General features: G+C 40.5%; 1 protein-coding gene across 2 annotated transcripts; it reads left to right on the top strand.

The window, feature by feature from the left end:
* Nucleotides 1-2547: 2547 nt before the first annotated feature.
* On the top strand, nucleotides 2548-21344 carry phb2a (prohibitin 2a). 2 transcript variants are annotated; one of them, XM_039003623.1, is made up of 11 exons: nucleotides 2548-2633; nucleotides 4815-4944; nucleotides 10812-10896; nucleotides 11206-11285; nucleotides 12125-12309; nucleotides 12643-12772; nucleotides 16284-16387; nucleotides 17532-17609; nucleotides 18708-18793; nucleotides 19603-20048; nucleotides 20260-21344. In XM_039003623.1, the coding sequence occupies exons 1-10, from the start codon at nucleotides 2613-2615 to the stop codon at nucleotides 20039-20041; spliced, it is 1338 nt and encodes a 445-aa protein (XP_038859551.1). In that variant the 5' UTR covers nucleotides 2548-2612; the 3' UTR covers nucleotides 20042-20048; nucleotides 20260-21344. The 2 variants fall into 2 exon arrangements, with proteins under 2 accessions (XP_038859551.1, XP_038859553.1); XM_039003625.1 differs by lacking the exon at nucleotides 19603-20048.
* Nucleotides 21345-22791: the final 1447 nt, after the last annotated feature.

Raw genomic sequence — 22791 nt, 5'->3', positions numbered from 1 at the left:
GTCAGTACAGGTGCATCAAAGCTGGGACCGAGAGACTGAAAAACAGCTTCTATCTCAAGGCCACCAGACTGTTAAATAGCCATCACTAGCACATAGAGGCTGCTGCCTATATACACTACCCGTCAAATGTTTTAGAACACCTACTCATTCAAGGGTTTATCTTTATTTTGACTATTTTCTACATTGTAGAATAATAGTGAAGACATCAAAACTATGAAATAACACATATGGAATCATGTAGTAACCCAAAACTGTTAAACAAATCAAAATATATTTTATATTTGAGATTCTTCAAATAGCCAACCTTTGCACACTCTTGGCATTCTCTCAACCAGCTTCACCCGGAATGCTTTTCCAACAGTCTTGAAGGAGTTCCCACATATGCTGAGCACTTATTGGCTGTTTTTCCTTCACTCTGCAGTCCAACTCATCCCAAACTATCTCAATTTGGTTGAGGTCGGGGGATTGTGGAGGTCAGGTCATCTGTTATAGCACTCCATCACTCTCCTTCTTGGTCAAAATATACTTTTCGCTATACCCACAATGACATCTGCTAAACACGTGTATGTGACCAATAAAATTGTATTTATTTGACCTACGAAGGTAGTTTGAAACACCACCACACCATCACACCTCCTCCTCCATGCTTCACGGTGGGAACCACATGCAGAGATCATCCGTTCACCTACTCTGCGTCTCACAAAGACACAGCGGTTGGAACCAAATATCTCAAATTTCATCAGACTCATCAGACCAAAGGACAGATTTCTACCAGTTTAATGTCCATTGCTCGTGTTCTTGGCCCAAGCAAGTCTCTTCTTATTATTGGTGTCCTTTAGTAGGGGTTTCTTTGCAGCAATTCGACCATGACGGTCTGATTCACACAGTCTCCTCTGAACAGTTGATGTTGAGATGTCAAATCAAAATCAAATTTTATTGGTCACATACACATGGTTAGCAGATATTAATGCGAGTGTAGCGAAATGCTTGTGATGTGTCTGTTACTTGAACTCTGAAGCATATATTTTTAGGCTGCAATTTCTGAGGCTGGTAACTAATAAACTTATCCTCTGCAGGAAAGTTAACTCTGGGTCTTCCATTCCTGTGGCGGTCCTCATGAGAGACAGTTTCATCATAGTGCTTGATGGTTTTTGCAACTGCACTTGAAGAAACTTTCAAAGTTCTTGACATTTTCCGGATTGACTGACCTTCATGTCTTAAAGTAACGATGGACTGTCGTTTCTCTTTGCCTATTTGAGCTGTTCTTGCCATAATATGTAGTTGGTCTTTTACCAAATAGGGCCATCTTCTGTATACCACCGTTTGAGCCAATGACAACTGATTGGCTCAAAAGCATTAAGAAGGAAAGAAATTCCACAGGCACACCTGTTAATTGAAATGCATTCCAGGTGACTACCTCATGAAGCTGGTTGAGAGAATTCCAAGAGTGTGCAAAGCTGTCAAAGGCAAAGGGGGGCTACTTTAAAGAATCGGTTTAACACTTTTTTGGTTACTACATGATTCCATATGTGCTATTTCATAGTTTTGATGTCATCACTATTATTCTACAATGTAGAAAATAGTAAAAATTAAGAAAAACCCTTGAATGAGTAGGTGTTCTAAAACTTTTGACCGGTAGTGTACATAGACTTGAAATCACTGGCCACTTTAATAAATGGAACACTAGTCGGCAGGTAGCCTTGTGGTTAGAGCGTTGGACTAATCCCCGAGCTGACAAGGTACAAATCTGTTGTTCTGCCCCTGAACAAGGTATTTAACCCACTGTTCCTAGGCCGTCATTGAAAATAAGAATTTGTTCTTAACTGACTTGCCTAGTTAAATAAAGGTAAAAACGTAATAATGTTTTCATATCTTGCATTACTCATCTCATATGTATAGACTGTATTCTATACTATTCTACTTTATCTTAGTCTATGCTGCTCTGACATTGCTCGTCCATATATTTATATATTCCTAATTCCATTCCTTTACTTAGATTTGTGTGTATTTGGTATATGTTGTAAAATTGTTAGATATTAATTGTTAGATGTTACTGCACTGTCAGAGCTAGAAACACAATTTCGCTACACCCGTAATAACATCTGCTAAACACGTGTATGTGAGCAATACCTATGAAGGTGGTTAGAAATATCTGATTGCATGTGCTTTTATGCTGTTCAGACTGCAGGAAAAAGATCAGATTCAATTCGGCTATATACAGAACACTTGAGTTACTTCAAACTGCCAGTGTGAACAAGGCTTTAGAGACTCATAGGGGCCAATAAACCATGTAGGGACTGGATACATTTGAGTCAAATTTATGTGCAATGTGTAAAATGTAATTTTCTACAGTGAATTCAACTTCTGTACATTTCAGAATGAGACCATTGCTTTACCTCCGTTTTGTAATAATTGTACAATTTCAGCATACTGGATTGCATCATACTGGAACCTGTGCAATTTGAGGCTTTGTTTGCTGCAGCAGCTGGGTTTAGCTAGCTGAAATAAATAAAGCCTACATTTTTAATAATGCTCCACCCACAGGAAGTGCTTCTTTCAACACACGCGACCTTCGATTCACTTCAAGTTACGTTTTCCAGCAAGAACGCAGCATGGTGAATAAAGAGCCCGGTGTAAGTTAAAACCGTCATTTTTAGCAGCTAGCGAATACAGTAGCTACATTATTTGTGTAATTAACTTGGTCTTGTGCAATAATGAACATAAACGGAACGCCGTAGAAGCAAGCATGTTAGCTAGCTATGCAAACTAGCATTAGCTTTTGAATGAGAACGATAGCTGACTTAACTAGGAGGATAGATCATTCATAGCTGAGACAAATATTCTTATAGATAGTAACTCTATTAGCCTGCCTGAGACCGATGTCCAAAAGTCAGGTGTTAGTATACTGCATTAAGCGTATCCATTTGAGAATCTTTGCTAGTTAACGTTAATAACGTTAGTCCACACCCACTTGTTTTGTAATTGTCCATTATAAAAGGATGACGTTGAAGGTTGCCACGAAGATATCATGACACTAGTCTGATGAATCAGGCTGTAAAACACAATTCGTAACGTTATATCGTTACAGCCTGAGACGTGTGCAAACTCGTAAATGTTCCTTACAAGCCAGTGTTGTCCTGCTGCTCGAAATTTGAGACAAAATATCCACAGTAAACTTTTTCTTATTTTTTTTTTTAGAGATGGGCAGGTAGAGCTCCACTGTGGAGGTGTCATAATGCCCATAAAACACAGCGGTCAAACATGGAAATTGTTCCAATAGTTTTTTGGCACCATTTATTTTCCCCATATGTGATTTTAGAAACACTTAAAATGAGGTCTCGGTTTCATGTAGGCTTACCTTACCATGACCTTTTGATAACTGTAAATCTCTCTGGGACAAGGTGACTTATCAATATATTTGTCTGTATTTACTCCCCCAAAATGAAATGCTGATTAGCTCCTAATGTGGCCATCATTAAGAATTACAAATGCCATGATATGGATGAGACTGCCGAAACGAGCCAAACGTAAGAATCTCTATCTAATGTTAGTTAAATGTAGTAATGAATAAATTGGTTACATTTCTTTAAATGGACAATTGTGCACGTTTTAAATTGACACAATTTAGCAAAGGTGTCAGCTAGAGATGACCTTGCAGGGATTTGTAGTCTTGCATGATTTCTATGTTGATGCCAATTTAGCAGCTTTGCATCTGAAAGTAAATGGAGTCGAATATAGGGATGAAAGTCAGCTTGTCCGAGAGAGATTTACATGGTTATCAAAACATCACGCCTGGGTAAGGCTACACGAAACACAGACCTTATATTAAGTGTTTCTAAAATCCCTTATGGGAAAAATGATTGGAACCATTTCCCTGTTTTGACCGCTAGGTTTTATGGGTATTATGACACCACCAATGTGGGGCTCTATTGTGTCAGTTCAAATCATGCACAAGACAGTTTACAGAATTGTCCATTTTTAAAGAGATTTGGCCAATATATTCACAACTACATTTAGCTGACATTAGATAGTTAATCCAGAGATTCTTCCCTTTGCCTCGATTCAGCAGTCTCATCCAGATCATGGCATATGTACATCTTTATGTTACCCATATTAGCAATCAATTAGCATTACATTTTTTTGGGGGGGGGGGTAAATACAGGTGAATATATTACACTGTTGTCAAAACGTAATGCCAGGGTATGCTTACACGAAACAGCCATTTTCTAAAATTCCCATATGGTGAATTTGAACCATTTCCCTGCTTGTCATCAAGGTTTTATGGGTATTATGACTCAAACTGTGGTATTCTATATAGTTTGGTGGGCACCAAGGTAAAATTAGTTTTATATTCTGCCCTGATTCCGAATGTACCACTTTCATTGTCATGAATTGAATATCAAAGATAAATAACTTTACCTCCGTGCCTAACTCGGGTAAAGAATAACATCTTGTGGATATTTTGTCAAATTGAGTAGCAAAAGGCAAAACCGCGCTGACGTTAACGGTATCGTAAGTTTAAATGTCATTTTATTCAACATTGTGGCTTGTAAGGAAAATTTTGCGCACAAATGTCTTGGGTGGTAATACCAATTAATTGTGTATTAGAGCCTGATTAACCAGACCATCATAACAATATCTACAGATTTTGCTAGTAGTAAATTGTTAAACAATTTATTTTGAAGTCTGCTCCATTATGTGATAACCACATTTAAAGTCCAGCTAGCTACCACTGTGACTGATGTAATCTCTGTCTGACTGTCCTGTAAGCTGCCATTGTTTGAGCTTTCTCTTTTCTCTCCCTCATTTTACAGGGTTTGCTAGAGCAGTTGAGGCAGATTGCTGGCAGAATGGGCTCTGGTCCAAGGGGTGCAGGTCTCGGGGTCAAGCTGCTTATAGGGGCAGGAGCACTTGCCTATGGAGTCAAGGAAACCACATACACAGGTAAAGGACAAGACATATTATTAGAGCCTGACCAATTTATCGGTTATTTGTATCGATCTTTATTCCACCGATCGTGCTGATAGAATGAACAAATACGCCTGCAACTTAAATGTGTTAATGTTCTAAAATATTCAATGATTGCCTGAAGAGGGCGCGCTACGTGAGCTGCTCATTGAATATCATTCAGTCCTGTGCTATAATGGGGGAAAGTATGGTGGTTTGATGAGTGGCCGTCACTGCCAGAAAATTTGAAATAATCAAAAGTACAGTTCACCGAGCAAGCAGGCCTGTCCTTATCACGTCCTCACTTAGCTAGTTAACCCTTGTAAATCTAGCCAGCAGGGTGGTAGTTAGCCTAGCTAGCTAGCAATCCTTTGCTGCTGATGTGCTAACAGCTGTTAGCTAGTGCTGGACTGGCGCATAAATTACCCCGTCTTTTGACTTAATACAAAAATAACACTTACTGTTTGGGCTTATGTGTCGGTTTAGTTAGCTTTCCGAAATATGCAATCTACAAAAAGCAAGACAGTTGGTGCAGTTCCCTTAGTCCATGTGCTTGCCTTCATGATAAGGTTGTTGTAACTAGCCAGCTACTGTTGACAAACCACATTCCGTACAGAATGAGACTGATGCCAACAGTTGCTACAATCTGGGGTGTGAACTACGTTTCTGTTCTAGCGTTGATTGACATGGTAATAGCCCGATGAGTATTGGAGAAAGTTGAAAAAAACTGACGCTGTCCGCTAAATTATGACGTACAGCATGCATAATGCAACTTATTCTGTCGTACAGCCTCTCTCCACCAGGTGTAGCACTTCTCTTGCAGATTAAAAACAAGAAGGGAATAGTGACAGGGTAAGGGGGGATACCTAGTCAATTGTACAACTGAATGCTTTCATTTTTTGCATCATCACTGCAAGCCATCATGACTCTCAAAAGCCGCAACAGACACTGTTTACTTACGCCCTAAAAACCCTATTCAAATTTGACGTAAACCTTCAAATAGGTATGTAATGACACATTTAAACTCTTTGGTGTTTTATTTACATTTTAGAGGTGATAAGTTGGACAGATCGGGTGAAAAAGGCAGTTTGCCCACACAGCTTATCTCCCCCTATCACGCAGTAGATTTTGCTTCCGCACCCGCCATTTTTAAAAAGACCAGACGGAGATCATTTTCTTCAATCATGCAGAGAGGGGCAGCATGACGGTCTCGTCATTGATTTTGCTGGAAAGGGTAGAGATTGTGCTTTACAGTGGTATTCATATTACAGTTGACCTGGAAGTATTATGTTTTTTGGGCGCTAAAATAAGGTAAATTGTACGTTACAACGCGATGTACAAAAGTGCGTTAGCTAACTATAGCTTGCTAAATTAAAATGCGTGTTATTAAAACCAGTGCAAGCGTTTGCCTGCATAAAATGTTTTATTAATCCGTGCATGAAATTTGCAGTTGAGAGATATATAGCCAATACTTTTTGTATTGAGTAACAGTGTAATATTCATAGGGTTTGGATAAGTAATGAACTGCTAACTTATGCGAGCTCTTGTATGTGGCTGTGCCATCAAGTGGAAACCAAAAGTCAAAATTGTCTATTGTAAAATTGGCTTCATTTAAGTTTAGGCATAAGGTTAGCACTGTGGTTAGGGTTATGTTTAAAATCAAATTTTAAGAAGAGACATATTTTTAACTGGGCCGGGATTATGACTTTGTAACTAGTGACGACAGTGATTGTTTGCATGACCTTTGACTGCAGTAAAGCACTGTAGTAAAAGTTCTCAATACAAATAGTATTGTCCCTTCCACCAGGTGGCTGATGAGATATGTTGGCACGACTGCCATATTGCATCCCAAAGCCCTTGCTTGGAAGTGCACTTTGCCAGTCTGTCAAGAACCTTGCTGCGAGACACGGTAGTGATGACACCATAGGCCTTGTTGATCTCTGCACCAGACAGGATGCTCTTGCCAGCGTACTTGGGGTCCAACATGTACGCTGAGGCATGTATGGGCTTCAGGCAGAAGTCTTCATGCTTTTGATGCATTTCAGAACTGCAGTTTCCTCTGCTTTTGAGCAACAGTGAAGGCAGGGCAGTACGGATTTCTTCTCTTACATCTGCAAGTGGAGTCTGAACATCAGACAGGATGGCATTGTCTCCCTCAATCCGTGCAATGGCTACTGCTGTAGGTTTCAGGCTGCTTACCACACTCTCCCAAAATACATCATCCAGGAGGATTCTCTTGATGGGGCAGTCCATATCAGCAGACTGTGATATGGCCATTTCTTGGAGAGACTACTTCCCCTCCAGGAGACTCAAACGCGATGACACCACCCTAACGGGTGTTGTTGGGCAGATTCAATGTAGTGCTCTTATTCTTCTCACTTTGCTTGCTGAGATTGCTGCTATAACTTGATGACCCTTCACATACCTAACCATATCCTTGGCTCTCTTGAGTGTATCCATTGTTTTCCTTGAGGAGCAGATTCAATGCATGAGCACCACAGCCAATGGGTGTGATGTGAGGGTAGGACTCCTCCACTTTAGACCAAGGAGCCTTCATTTTCGCAGCATTGTCTGTCACCAGTGCAAATACCTTCTGTGGTCAAGGACATTGATGACGGCATTCAGCTCATCTGCAATGTAGAGATCGGTGTGTCTTGTTCCTTGTGTCTGCTCTTGTAGAATACTGGTTGAGGGGCGGAGATGTAGTGTAATTATTCCTTGCTCACAAACAGTCAACCATCCAGCAGAGATGATTGCAATAGTCTGCTTTCTCTATGATTTCAAGTGAAGGTCAAACAACTCTGCATCCTGCAAATTAGTAGATAAAGCATATCTGGTTGGAGGGGTGTATGCTGGGCAAAGAACATTCAGAAATCTCTTCCAATACACATTGCCTGTGAGCATCAGAGGTGAACCAGTTGCATACACAGCTTGAGCAAGACATTCATCAGCATTTCTCTGACTACGTTCCTCCATTGAGTCAAAAAACTTCTGATTCCAGGAGGACCATGAGCTGTTGCTATCCATAAGGTGTCTGATTCATAATTTTCACCTCGAATAGAAGCAGAGGGACTTTTGTCAGAGGCTGCTTGTTGTGAGCGTTAAGGGAACTTTATGCACTTGGCCAGATTCTGCATCTTTGTTGCATTCTTCACTTATGATTTAGCACAGTATTTTGCAAATGTACATAGCTTTTCCTTCTACATTATCTGCAGTGAAATGTCTCTGCATCAGATAGTGCCCGTGCCATTTTCCTGTAAAGATGTTAAAAGAAAAACAAATACAATTCCATGTACAGATGTAGTTAAGCAGTTTGATTAAACAACTCATTTGTAAGATAAATGTTTTAAAATGAAACATATATGGAAACAGGTGAATTTCACTCCTCAGTTAGCGGGCTCAAGCAAGCTAAAACCCACATGGTAGCAAAAACTAACTAGCAGAAATGTATCAAGTTAGAAATTATTTAAACACACTTTACTGTAGGCTACTATTTACTAGTCAACCAAAAAAAATATTTATGTCATATAAAATATATTTACCCCACCCAGTATTGTAATCAAAACTTACCAGAAAGCATGTAGTCCTTGGCTCAGACAGTGTAGTAGTGTGGGCTCAATAGCATCTCATTAGTGAGCAAGATCTTGAGAATTAGCTGTACATGTGATGGAAGAATACATTGTTGCAATTCCATTGAATTGGGGATAGTTTAACCAAAATATTCCACAAGACCTATAATTGCCTTGTGTATCCCACAAACAAAGGTTCACTGTTAAATCCTAACTTTTCTGATGAATTTAAGCTAAATTCCCAGGCTTAACTTCAATGGAAAAATTCTTCCCAAATTCAGGTTTCATTCAGTCAGTATAGTCCAAATTTCCATATTGCCTAAATGAATAAAAATGATGACTTACCCATTTTTCATTACTTTAAGTTTATACTGCATGAAAAAAAGTATATCGTGCAATTTTGTTAAACATTTTTTTTTAATGAATCCATTATTGTAATGTGCAAATTTATATCGGGGACTACTTCAGCAGGAGGTAGCTATCACTCACAGCCACATTGTAATCTTCAAGACCTTGAACATTTGGTTGTTTACATACAATTTATTGACCACTAGACAAACTTTCTGCTTCTCTGCTCGGAGCCTTTTGAACGTGGGGTACAGGGCAAGTCGTCTCTCCACTATTGCGTTAATAGAGAACTGGGTGTTCTTCAGTTCCCTACCCTGTTGTAACAAGGCAATCTTCATTTTGTGGTCGGTTAGTATAGCTACGATCGAGCGGGGACTTCCCTCACTTCTGCCACCGATACGGTGATCCCTTTGAAAATCAATTGTATCCACCTGTTTGTCTGTCCTCTTGAGATTACGGTTCATGAACACCTTGACCTTTTTCTTCCGTTAACTGATAGTTTATCCTCCCTTTTATTCCCATAATAACAATATTATTCTTCATACTTCTGCACTTTAGATAGTCATTTGGCTTTCATTGTTTAATTATCGTATTGTCTTTTTAGGGAGTCCACGGCAGTTTTCAATATCTTATTTTCCGCTCGTATTTCTTCCATTTTTAATACTGTAATCCGTTCCCGTTTAAGGCCTCAACCTCCCTCAATAGCCAGGCAAAAAAGCTTTTTTAACTGCTCGCTCATGCTTGTAAGCAATGCTCTGTCTTCTGGGGACACAGTTATAAAAACAGCGGCTTCCTTTCAGTTTCACGCGCAGAGCTCAAGGAAAGGTCTTGTTCTCTTCGATGTATCTGATTCTTTTCGAGCATATCAAAATGCTGATCAATAAATAGTTCAAGTTTCTCTATATTATCCAGAATGTTTGTTTTGCAGTTATCCGCAAATACTCAATTTTTATGATTAATTCATGGGACAATCTGTGCCTACCAAGCTGCCACCTCATCAACCCTCAATCGTCTTGAGACTTCTCCTTAGCAGCAGATTTTTATTTAAATTGTTGCATAAACAAGTTCTCTAATCTCAAATATTTGGTCACATGATTACATTTCTGTATGGTTTCCTAGAAAAAAGGGTTGGCTCAACTTACCACACTCTCCCCTATCAAAGGTATGTGCCTATAGTTAAAACGTGATAGCTGCAAGACCAAGTTTAGCCTCTCACTTCAATGGTCGAAGTTGTTGCGTAAATCAACCGTATATTGCTATTTTTATTTTATTTAACTAAGCAAGTCAGTTAAAAACAAATTCTTATTTACAATGACTGCCTACACCGGCCAAACCCAGATGACGCTGGGCCAATTGTGCGCCGCCCTATGGGACTCACAATCACGGCCGGTTGTGATACAGCCTGGAATCGAACCAAGGTGTCTGTAGTGATGCCTCAAGCACTGCGATGCAGTGCCTTAGACCGCTGCACCACTCGGGAGCCCGTGCTGACTCTACCTTTTTTAAAAATGGTTATGGGACTACCTTTAGCTGGGATAGCTTTTAAATTTAAAGGAGAATTGGGGGGAGGTTGACCTTACTGCTTGACAGACTAGAGACAACACTGCGCTACAAGGACCCAAGGGCTCTTTCTCAATTCGTCGTAACTCGAGTCCTATCTCCTTTACTCACCACCACCTCAAATACATTGGAGGAAAGTTTCAAAAGTAGTTATTGGATGTTCTCACATGCGACTTGGAAGAGGGGACGCGAGTAGAGGAAAGAGCAGTGTTGTCTGTTTGTCAAACAGTACGGACCCGGGGAGTTGTCAGACATTTTCTATTAATGCTATTGCATCGGTGGTCCTCATTACCATGGGATGCAAATTACCCCTGGACCATGTTTTGAAGCATCATTGCTAAACTGTACTGCAACTGGTTTTAAACGAGTTGTTACTTTTCTCCTCAGTGGAAGGTGGTCAGAGGGCCATCATCTTCAACAGGATTGGTGGGATGCAGATGGACACGGTACTTGCTGAGGGGCTCCACTTTAGGTACGTGTCCTTCGTTATCACTCACCTTTTGACCTTGACTGGCAGAGCGTTGTTGTGTTCATTAGGCTCATAATGGAGGAAAACTGCAATGAGGAGGGACTACCTGCACATGTCCAATTTAGAAACTCATTTTCGTTTTCCTTTGCGAAACGTTTTGTTTTCGGTTGTGTGCCCTAATGAACACGAACGACCCTGAACTGTTTTCAGGGGGGGATGAGGGTCAGCGGGGGATGAGGGTGATCCATATCTTTGGTGGACTGTTTAAACAAGGCTATATTCATTATCCTCACTCTACATTCTTGTTGACAGGATACCATGGTTCCAGTACCCTGTCATCTATGACATAAGGGCGAGACCAAGAAAGATATCGTCCCTAACCGGAAGCAAAGGTGACTTGATTGGACACTAATGTGTCTGCAGGGGACAGTTTTTCTGAACGTTTAATCCTGATGAAAGTTATCCTTTGTCTTGGGATGAAATAAAACCTCTTGTTTGTTGCATATGAGATGCTGTTCAGTTTTGTTTATGGAACACATCTAGGAACAACATCTGTACCTTTTTTTTTAACCTTTTTTTTTTTGTGATTTGATTGATTCAGCAAACAGCAATTCAGTCAGTGGCCTGGGCCATTCTAAACAGTTGTGTATTTGTGTAGAATGACATTCACCAAAACTAGATCCACATTTACTGAATTGTAACAAGGTCCATTCCTGCTGTTGCTATTGCAACACATTGATTCCATGGCAGGATGGATTTAATGTATTTATTTTTTTATTGCTGTTGTCCGTACAGAATGTGTTCAAAACATTATCTTGCCTCCTGGCTGCAGTGAGGCGAGTGGAAAAAACATTGGACAAAGTACATTCATTATTTTCATAGAAAAGGAAAGACTGGCAAACAGTGAATGGAGGCTATGTTAAAGGACCACTCTGATATTTAAAGCCATTTTAGCCTAGTGGTTAAGAGCGTTGGACCAATTACCAAAAGGTTGATGGTTTGAATCCCTGAGCCGGCACGATGGAAGAATCTGCTGTTCTGCCTTCGAGCAATGCAGTTAACCCCCAAAAACAACTGCACCCCGGGTGCGGATGACATGGACGTTGATTAAGGCCTTGCCTCTCTGATTCAGAGGGGTTGGGTTAAATGCGGGGTATCTCCTTTCCCCTATTGAGTCTTGAATATCACCTAAAATGGCTCCGACTCTCTCCTCCTTATCGTCTCGGTACAGACCTGCAGATGGTGAACATCGCCCTGCGTGTGCTGTCCCGTCCTGTGGCCTCCAACCTGCCTGCCATGTACCAGCGGCTGGGCAAGGATTACGATGAGAAGGTGCTGCCCTCCATCGTCAATGAGGTGCTGAAGAGTGTGGTGGCCAAGTTCAACGCCTCGCAGCTCATCACACAGAGAGCTCAGGTATACAGGAAGGGGTGGTTTTGGGAATGCTGTTTCTCTTAAAGTGCTATGGTAAAGTTGTAGTTGCTCTATTAGACTTTTGCACTACCGGTATGCACTTTATCACCTTTCATTTTGTTAAATCCCATTTTTTTTGTTAGATCTGAGTCTGTTCTTTTCTGCATTATGCAAACATTTACACTACATTTGTCCTGGCTCCATGCACCTGCAGCTTACTGAATATACTTTAATGAGTTGAGCTCAGTAATGGCCTTTTCACTTGGAACAGGTTTTTGTTTGCCAATCGAAATGCATTTTAGAATGATGGAACTAAAAGGGTTCTTCTGTCGTTAGGTGTCCCTGATGATTCGGCGGGAGCTCTTTGAACGGGCCAAGGACTTCAACATCATCCTGGACGATGTGGCCATCACCGAGCTGAGCTTCAGCAGGGAGTACACTGCCGCGGTGGAAGCAAAGCAAGTCGGTGAGGAGGCTCACGCTCATACACTTGCTATTGCATATATAGTACACTACTTTTTACCAGAACTCTATGGGATTTTGCAAATGCTAAACTACATTCTGGTATTTGAAAAACTGAATTGGGCCCCCACTTTTTGGATACAGCTGACGGATGGGACTGGGGAAATGTAACCACTCAAATTCATAGACTGCACTCTAGATCAGTGGTTCCCCAGAATGTTTTGCTTCGTGACCCACCGGTTGAAGTGTCTTTTGAGTAGCGACTCACCATAAGTGTTGAGCGGTGAAAAAACATACACGGAACAAAGAATAAGTAAAAATAGTAACTTGGCAGCAGAGAAATTGCAGTTTCAAAGCTTATCTTCTGCAATGGAGCTGAATGAAAATGTTGCATTTTCATGCCAGTTTCCTGCAATTCTATACATTTTTGCCATGGAGCTTGAGAATTGTTTTTTTCAGGACAGCTAATTTCCTACAATTGTAGGAAATGACCAAGAAGTGACCGGGTTGGTACGAATTCTCCGCTGCACTCTATCAGCACCATGGACAGCGCCCTACATACAAAAGCAAGATTTTGACCAACCAGCTAGATTGTTTCTTACCTTTTCAGAAGAGCCACATTTACGTGTCCTTAAAAATAGCCTAGAGTGCCTTTTCACAGAAAAACAGCCATTTTTCCAGCTAAAGAGAGGATTCAGAAAAAGCACAAATAGAGATAAAATTAATCACTAACCTTTGATCTTCATCAGATGACACTCATAGGACTTCATGTTACACAATACATGTATGTTTTGTTCGATAAAGTTCATATTTATATCCAAAAATCTGAGTTTACATTGGCGTGTTACGTTCAGAAGTGCCAAAACATCCTTTGATTTTGCAGAAAGCCACATCAATTTACAGGAATACTCATAATAAACATTGCTAAAAGATACAACTGTTCTGCATGGAATTTTAGATGCACTTCTCCTTAATGCAACCGCTGTGTCAGATTTCATAAAAGCTTTACGGAAAAGCAAACCATGCAATAATCTGAGTCGGCGCTCAGAGCCCAATCAAGACACAAATATATCCACCATATTGTGCAGTCAACATAAGTCAGAAATTACATTATAAACATTCACTTACCTTTGATCTTCATCAGAATGCACTCCCAGGAATCCCAGTTCCACAATAAATGTTTGTTTTGTTCGATAATGTCCATTTATGTCCAAATTGTTCTAGCGTTCAGTACACTTTCCAAACTCACGACGCGCGGGCAAGTCCAGCGGAAACTACGGACGAAAAGTTAGTTATATTACAGTCCGTAAAAACATGACAAACGAAGTATTGAATCAATCTTTAGGATGTTTTTAACATTCTTCAATAATGTTCCAACCGGAGAATTCCTTTGTCTTCAGAAAAGCAAATGGAACGGGAGCTAACTCATGTGAATGCGCATGGTCAGCTCGTGGCTGCTGGCAGACCTCTGACTCATTCCCCTCTCATTTTCCCCCACTTTACAGTAGAAGCATCAGACAAGGTTCTAAAGACTGTTGACATCTAGTGGAAGCCTTAGGAAGTGCAACATTACCAATATCCCACTGTATCTTCAATAGGAGCTGAGTTGAAAATCGACCAACCTCAGATTTCCCACTTCCTGGTTGGATTTTTTCTCAGGTTTTTGCCTGCCATATGAGTTCTGTTATACTCAGACATCATTCAAACAATTTTAGAAACCTCAGAGTTTTCTATCCAATACGAATGATAATATGCATATATTAGCAACTGGGACTGAGGAGCAGGCAGTTTACTAGGCACCTCTGGGCACCTTTCATCCAAGCTACTCAATACTGCCCCTGCAGCCATAAGAAGTTAATTACTTTTTCATTGGCAAAATAAGCAAACATAGGAATGACATGCCAGTAACAAACGCTGACATTACACATCCAAGTATATCAGACCAAATTATGAAAGACAAGAATTGTACTTTTGAATTCCGTAAAGTCAGTGTGGAAGAGGTGAGAATTGTCTATCAACAATGACAAGCCACATGGGTCTGACAATCTGGATAGAAAATTAGAGGATAATAGCAGACGATATTGCCTCTTCAATTTAAGCCTACTAGAGAGCGTGTGCCCTCACACCTGGAGGGAAGATAAAGTCATTCCACTACCCAAGAACATTAAAGCCCCCTTTACTGGCTCAAATTGCTGACCAATCCGCCTGTTACCAACCCTTGGTAAACTTCTTTTTTTTTTTTTACCATATACAAAGCTATTTCACAGTAAACAAATTGACAACAGAATTTCAGCATGCTTATAGGGAAGGACATTTAGGTATTTTTAAAACGTAAATAATCAATAAAATTTAAGACGGAATATACTGTGTTCAATAGCGGATAAAATGAAAGTGGGGCGAGTTCCAGGTCGCGCGCACCAAACAAAGTACACTTGGCTTGACACTCAAAAGGAAAGGGCTACTACTTAAATTCTTAAAGGAAAAAACATCAACCGATTTCTAAAGACTGACATCTAGTGGAAGCCATAGGAACTGCAACCAGGTGCCTCATATCTAGTTCCCCATAGAAAACCAATTGAATACACAGTGATCTCAACAACAACAAAAATTCCTGGATGGTTTGTCCTCTGGGTTTCGCCTGCCAAATAAGTTCTGTTATACTCACAGACATGATTTTAACAGTTTTAGAAAACGCTCTCTAAATCTACCAATTATATGCTTATCCTAGCTTCTGGGCCTGAGAAACAGGCAGTTTACTTTGGGCACGCTTTTCATCAAAATACTGCCCCCTGGCCCAAAGAGGTTATAGGGAAGGACACTCAACAAGCACAACACTTACACAAATGACTGACTGACTGGCTGAGAGAAATTGATACAATGATTGTGGGGGCTGTCTTGTTAGACTTCAGTGCAGCTTTTGACATTATTGATCGTAGTCTGCTGCTGGAAAAACTTGTGTTATGGCTTTACTCCTCCTGCTATAATGTTGATAGAGTTACTTGTCTAACAGAACACAGAGGGTGTTCTTTAATGGAAGCCTATCAAATACAATCCAGTCAGAATCAGGAATTCCCCAGGGTAGCTGTTTAGGCCATTTGCTTTTTTTATTAGCTACATGCTACTGACTGAGTAAAGCCAGAGTGTGTATATGCGGATGACTCAACACTATACACGTCACCTTCTACAGCAACTGAAATGACACACAAACACTCAACAAAGAGCTGCAGTTAGTTTCAGAGTAGGTGGCAAGGATTAAGTTAGCCCTAAATATTTCTAAAACTAAAAGCATTATATTCGGAACACACAACAATCGGGATCCATAATAAATACAAAACTAGCTGCATCAGATATGCTAAATTAGGGTTGGACTGAAACTACAGGACAGTAGAGCTCCAAGAGGGTTGGGCAGCCCTGCTTTAGGCTATGGTTCATTGATCTTGTCTGATGTAGTAAAGAAAGTTCTGGAATCATTTCTCTTGTCATGGTAATGTGACCACTTCGCTCTGTGTTTTCAGCCCAGCAGGAGGCGCAGAGGGCCTTCTTCTATGTGGAGAAAGCCTTGCAGGACCAGAGGCAGAAGATCATCCAGGCTGAAGGAGAGGCAGAGGCTGCTAAAATGGTGAGCTCTGAAGAGGAGACTCCACTCAACACTCACAGCTAAAGCCGGTCCCAAATCTCTTCCTAACTTTTTAATGTTATATATGAAGGGTCTGGATAGGTTTAGTGGAAGAACCAATACAATATTGCTTCCGCCTTTACAGATCTGCAAATATTGAAGGGCTTAGGCCAAATGGAGGTTTAGGGAGTGATTTGGACCAGCTGTTACACATTCCCTTCCACTCGTGTTGGTCTACCATACAGCTGAGTCCACTTACTGCTGTATCCATAGACATGGATGTATTATTTTATCTATTTCTATGGCAGCACATCACACTCTTGTGGTCGTTTTCCAGAAATCCCATTTGGAAGATTCTCGGAATGGAATAAGCAGGATTTCTGGAAAACCAGGGAATTCTGGGAAAGTTGCCAGAATTTTGCAACCCTAGATAAGATGGTAATGCTGAATAAAACGGCACTGCAGGTATGAGAATGTTCATTGATTGTCTTTTTTAAAATCCAATACAGGCAGGGAGTAATGCATCTCCATATTTTGTAAAAGCAATGCTTCATTTTTGACTTCTCCAAACGGATGTTCAGTTCCTCTGTTTACATCAGTTGTAGTTCCATCTCAAACAAGATGCCAGAGACCTTCTTTAGTCTCAGAAAAGTGATGAGCTCCTGTCTACCTTGGGAACTCTACATCTATATTATTGTCGCTTTAAGCTCTTTGACCGCTCTGAAGTGTTTGGCGAGATCAAGTGGATACTACATTTTGCTCACTTATTTACATTTCTAGACGTTTTCAAACACAGCCGATGTCTGTCAGGCTTTATTTTTTGTTTGAAATGTTTGTCATGAAATGACCATTTCGGGTCTACACATCATTGACTAAAGAGAACAAGTGAACTGGGTTTATCCTAATTTCATTCACTCTTTGAAATACCTTTCTGGTGCTTTTAGGACATGTGCATGCCACATTTAACTGACCCAACTTAACGAGTTGACTAGTGTGATTTGGGATCATGGCTGGATCATAGGCAAAGCCAGAGTCAGACCAGTAAAACCTGCTGGATGTGGACTAGGCTATGCCCTCTGGGGTATATTGAGGAACCAAGATGGCATACATTAACCCATTTGCATTTTCCTTATTTGTGTAACTGTAGTTGGGTGAGGCGGTGACAAAGAACCCTGGCTACCTGAAACTCCGGAAGATCCGAGCGGCTCAGAACATTGCCAAGACGGTACGGAAATCCAGCTTTTTGTTAATCGCTCATAGGTCCTGTTTTTTAAATACTTTAAGATTGCATTCTTTCTTCCTCCCTTACCTAATCTGACATGGTGGGATTGGTGAAAGCTATGTGATGAAACCATTGTTACATCGATCAATTTGTGTGAGATCAGTGAACAAGGTAGGAAGGAAGGGTGGTCAAAAGGGCCATAGTGATGTTTTTCCTTAGCCCACTAGATGGTGCACAATGACCACTTTCTAAAGTAGGATGCAGCTGGATTTTTGTAGTTCTATAGGCTACATTTAAGTGCAATGAGAAACCATTAGGTCTAGTTTTTTACAATGTCTTAGGCCTATCTAAAGGTTTCTGGCAAGGAACATAACTCGCTTGTGAATGTTGATGGGGGTTTGTAGTCTGTCCATCCTTTGCCCTGAATCTTTTTGCATATTCTGCAAGTGACTTTGGTCAGGTCTGCTGGCTCACCTTTTTCATTCGGCCTGAAACCGAAGAACTGCAAAACTTGCGAACATGTGCTTTTTTCCCCCCAACAAGTCGTTTTTTTCTGATTTAGCGTAAGGCAGTTACTAAGTGAAATCCCGTCACTTCTTTTTTTTTTTTTTTTTACTGTCGGAAAGCAACCTAATGGAAGAAAGAATATTGCAAATGCGCTTACCCAGATGAGCAAGATGAAATAACAATAGCCTACACTTGATACGACTATAATATTTGTTTTCAAAAGGTAGGCTAACTGATAACTGAGTATTTTTATGGACAAGAGAAACAGCCCTTCCAATTTTTAAAATCATTCTGCAGCCTGGACTAGATTTTAAAAAATTACTTCACCTAACACTGTTTTGAACAATTATTTAATGAGATTGTTTGTGCCTTTCATAACCATTTGAATAAGAAGAATGACATTATGCACCAAATCACAGCTCTGATATAACCAATGAGGCCTTTTTTAAATTGCATTTCTCGCAAATTGTGCCCTCTGTGTGCAACAAATATATATATATTTTTACGATACAATCGTATATCCACGATGTTTGTCCTGTGCAATGTCATTCCAGACATTACCCAACCCTACTGACTAATGTGTTTCATCTCCAGGTGGCAACATCGCAGAACAAGGTGTACCTGAGTGCAGATAACCTGGTGTTGAACCTCCAGGACAACACAAGCAACAGCTTCAGCAAGTAGGTTCCCTTAACACTGTTCCTATTTACCTGGGCCCATTTCATTAGGCACCAAATAGAACAGGCTGAAACAGGGCAGAATTACTTAGACTTGTCCAATAAGAAACACGCCTTGTTTTTCGTGTTGTAAAACATTTTCCATTGTGTGCCCTAATTTATTTATTTTATTCGTATAATAGCACTTTGGTTTAGTTTTAATCTCAAAGTGCATAAAATTATAAATAATCGTCTTTAAAATGAAATAAAAATATAACAAACAAGAAATATGACAATATAAGACTATGATATACACAGTTGACGAAAGGGGAAAGATGGGCCAGGGGTGGAAATGAGCCTTAAAGTCTCAGTGTAGTCAAAAATGTGATTTCCTTGTGTTTTATATGTATTTGCACACTGAGGTTAGAATAATTCTGTGATATTGTGAAAGTTATGATGATGCCCTTTTAGTATAAGAGCTTTTTGAAAAGACACTGAAATTTCAGCCTGTTTTGGTGGGATGGAGTTTTGACCTGCCTGGTGACATAACCAGGCGGTAAAGTAGTTAATAAACCAATAAGAAAGACTTAAGTCTCTCTCTGCTAATAACAGCTAGTTTTCGGTTTTCCCTTTCCCCACTCAGACCACTCCCAGACAGTCCTAGCAAAATTCTTGCTTGAGAAATGGCTCTTTGCTAAGAAGCAATTTTTAAATTAAAAAAAATATTTTTAATTGAAAGCAATCATTGGCAAGGTACTTAATTGTTACCCAGAAATTATTTGATTTTTGAGATGAGAACGGCTGCTTTGGACCTGCTTTAAATGCCCCAACAGTTTGAGCAGGTTGGGAGAAATAGGCTGGACGAGCCCTGAGATAATCAGCAAGGCTGTTCAAGAGACGCTTCCAGAGATTGAGGAAGAATTGAAGACCCCTGAGACAGCCAGTGTTCCTGTGACGCTTCCAGGGATTGAGGAAGAATTGAAGAGCCCTGAGACAGCCAGTGTTCCTGTGACGCTTCCAGGGATTGAGGAAGAATTGAAGACCCCTGAGACAGCCAGTGTCCCTGCGATGCTTCCAGGGATTGAGGAACAACATGTCTCGAAGAGCCCTGATATTGTCAGCATGGCTGCTCCAAAGATTGAGGAAGAACATGAATTGAAGTTCCATGAGATGGTCGTTGTTCCAGAGACATGGAGTGAGGCAGGAGAATACCTGGTCCCCCATATTGCGGCGGCGGGTCCCGGGGACGTGGAGCAAAATGGCGAGGCTTAAACGTAGGGTGCGTGGGATGGGGAGGGGTTAAGACAATTTCTTACCCAATGGTGAAGAGATGGTACTGGTAAAATGCATGGGAAAGAATACTCCTTTTTATTTGATTAACTAAAAATATATACGAAGAATATCATCAAACTATCTGATTGCTTGTGAACGGCCTTGTCTTAATGTAGGTTTCCTCTTTTTATTGATATGCTTTTTTCATTTTTTTTCAGTTTATCGTTGCCGAGGTAAAGGGAAGCGTCCCTGAAGAGTATGCATTCCGTATCTTCAATTTGAGCCATCTCTACACATTATACCTCTTCGCCACACAGTGGTTTTCAACACTGGTCCTGGAAGACCCCTATTCGTACAGGTTTTTCTGTCTAGTGATTCACTTGAATTATGTTATGTTCAATTTGTCTTTGAAATGGCTTTCCATATATGGTATCATGTTACAGTTGCCTGGCTTTACCTCGAATTTAAATGTAATGATGTACAGATGAATAGAAACCGGATTGTACCGGGGTCCTCACGGACCAGCACAAAGGAGCACTTACTTGTAAGGACCAGTGTACCGTATCTCCTTGTCACAGTGCCTAGCTCTCGGCCTGTATTCACAGAGCCTCAGAATTGGTGTGCTGATATACAGTAGCATTAGTTTAGCCTTTTAGATAATATGGACAGGGGGACCTGATCTTAGATCAGCGCTCTTTGTCTGAGATGCTTTTTGGATGTGGGCCCTGGTTTGAGTTAACTCCATAGTGGCACTAAATCGACTAACTACACAGCAGATGCAACCCAGTGGTTTCTTACACTCCACAAGTGTCATCACCACCCTGCCTTTATATTATTTGGTTAAATTCAGATGTGACAACGTCATGCATTGGAGAACCAACCAGAGTCCTACTCTGACATTTCTGGGAGACGGGCTCCTCCGTACTTTTACTATATTTGTGTTGTGTAACACTCAACATCAGCAGTTTTTGCCCTGGTTATACCTCTGTTTCATACCTGTTGAAAGTGTCATGCCGGATCTTCACGAAGTGTCATGAATGAATACCAATGAATCTTAATGTCCTGTGTCACGAAACATGTTACACCAGCGTAATACATCTAATTGTAATGCAAAAATTTATTTTCTTTGGTTCATGTCCCCCCCCCCCCCCCTTTCATTTAAATGTTTTTTTTTCCACTGCAATTCAAACTATTTGTTCATCTTGGCTCGAGGAAAAAGGTCTTCATTACTGTGTTCTTAATCCTAACTAGAGGCTGAAGCACTCAAATTGGGTTTGAATAAATACATGTTTTTGGATCACAACAGTGTGTCTACGTAATCTCTAACGTCAGACTTGATACAAAACTGTTTAATCCCATATGCACAATAATATCATGCTGTCCTGGGATGTCATGATACCATGCAACATTTGCAGCAAGTATTTCAGTGTGTTCCATAACCCTTATACTGGCTACTTTAACAAATTGGGGTGTATCAGATGCTAGGCTTGGGCGATATACCGGGTATTTTGAAATGCTGACTATGAATTTCAGTATCGTTTAAGCTGTTAGAGGAGTTAACCCCGGTTCGATAACCCTGTCTTCCTTGAGCTCATTAATAGTACAATGTTAATATCTGAAGATGGCAGAAAGGCTTGTATCTTTTTGGCAATGACATGGAGTGGAATGTTAGCTAAAAAAGACTGGTACCCAGACAAGACATTCAATCCACTCCTGGATCAAGATCCGTTTACCCCAGTTATTGTAATACCGTTTACCCCAGTTATTGTACAGAAACGCTACGACGGTATTACATTCTGGATACCGCCCAACCCTATCCGATGCCATAATGTGATTTTTGTAGAGCAAAACATTTGAGTGGGCACGCCCCCTTGTAGAAGATGGGGATCTGTGAAACTCACTCCTTAGCCTGAAGTGTCGCCCATTGCGCCGTTGAAAAGACCGGTTTCAATAGCGCGATAGGTTGGAACGCTTCAGGAGGGTGGTCTAGTGTGTTGGGGAGGCAGAGGTCCTGAGTTGGCGTCTCGGTATGAGCTGAATCGAGGGGAAGCTGTACTCTAAGCATGCAGCGTGAATTCCTTTACACAGCCTGCTTTACTTACACTGGCTACTATTTATTGGATTTCAGATCTACTTGTCACTATTGACCCTGTGATATTTTGGTAGTACTTTTCACACCCTTAAAGGGTGACTAAACTTCCTGATTTGGCTTTCTTTTTAGATTTGGTTCATTAAGAAATACTAGCAGCCATAACAAAATACAAAAGTGAGTTGTTTTCGGGTGTGGTTTGGTGTGTGTTCGGCAGGTGGGAAGAGTTAGCCAAATTATTTCGGCAATTAGCTTCATCTGGCTGGTGGTCGCACACAAAGTGAAACCAATCTCCGTGGCTAGTTAAGAACCGTCAATAAATTAGACAATGAGAACTAAAAGATGTGCAACAAGTCTAATTTACATGAAGATCTTTCAATATTTGTATATATTATATTTCTACAATTTAGTTAGTTTGATTTTTAAATCATTGGAATTTTTGCATATTGTTCCATGTACATAACTTAGCCCGTTGGGGATATCCAAAGTTAACCAAATGTACCACAGGCATTACGATCGGGTCACGTGCAGCTGCGAATTGATGATTACTTGTGTGCTGTGGGCAGGTTTGAAACAAACCCAACCTTCATTTACGTTGGAATGCAGTCATGACCACAAGTCTCAACTCAGTTTAGGATGAGACTGACTTCATGATCAAAAT

The sequence above is a fragment of the Salvelinus namaycush genome, chromosome 11, assembly GCF_016432855.1.
Source record: "Salvelinus namaycush isolate Seneca chromosome 11, SaNama_1.0, whole genome shotgun sequence".
NCBI classification, from domain to species: Eukaryota; Metazoa; Chordata; class Actinopteri; order Salmoniformes; family Salmonidae; genus Salvelinus; species Salvelinus namaycush.
Note: the sequence above shows the minus strand (reverse complement) of the source record. Positions and strands in the feature narration are given on the sequence as shown.

Bases quoted from the DNA above. Each gene is read 5' to 3' on its own strand.
- phb2a (XM_039003623.1), top strand. From the start codon at position 2,613: ATGGTGAATAAAGAGCCCGGT. The intron at 10,897-11,205 runs GTACGTGTCCTT...TCTTGTTGACAG, and splicing joins GCTGAGGGGCTCCACTTTAG to GATACCATGGTTCCAGTACC. The intron at 16,388-17,531 runs GTGAGCTCTGAA...GTGTAACTGTAG, and splicing joins AGGCAGAGGCTGCTAAAATG to TTGGGTGAGGCGGTGACAAA.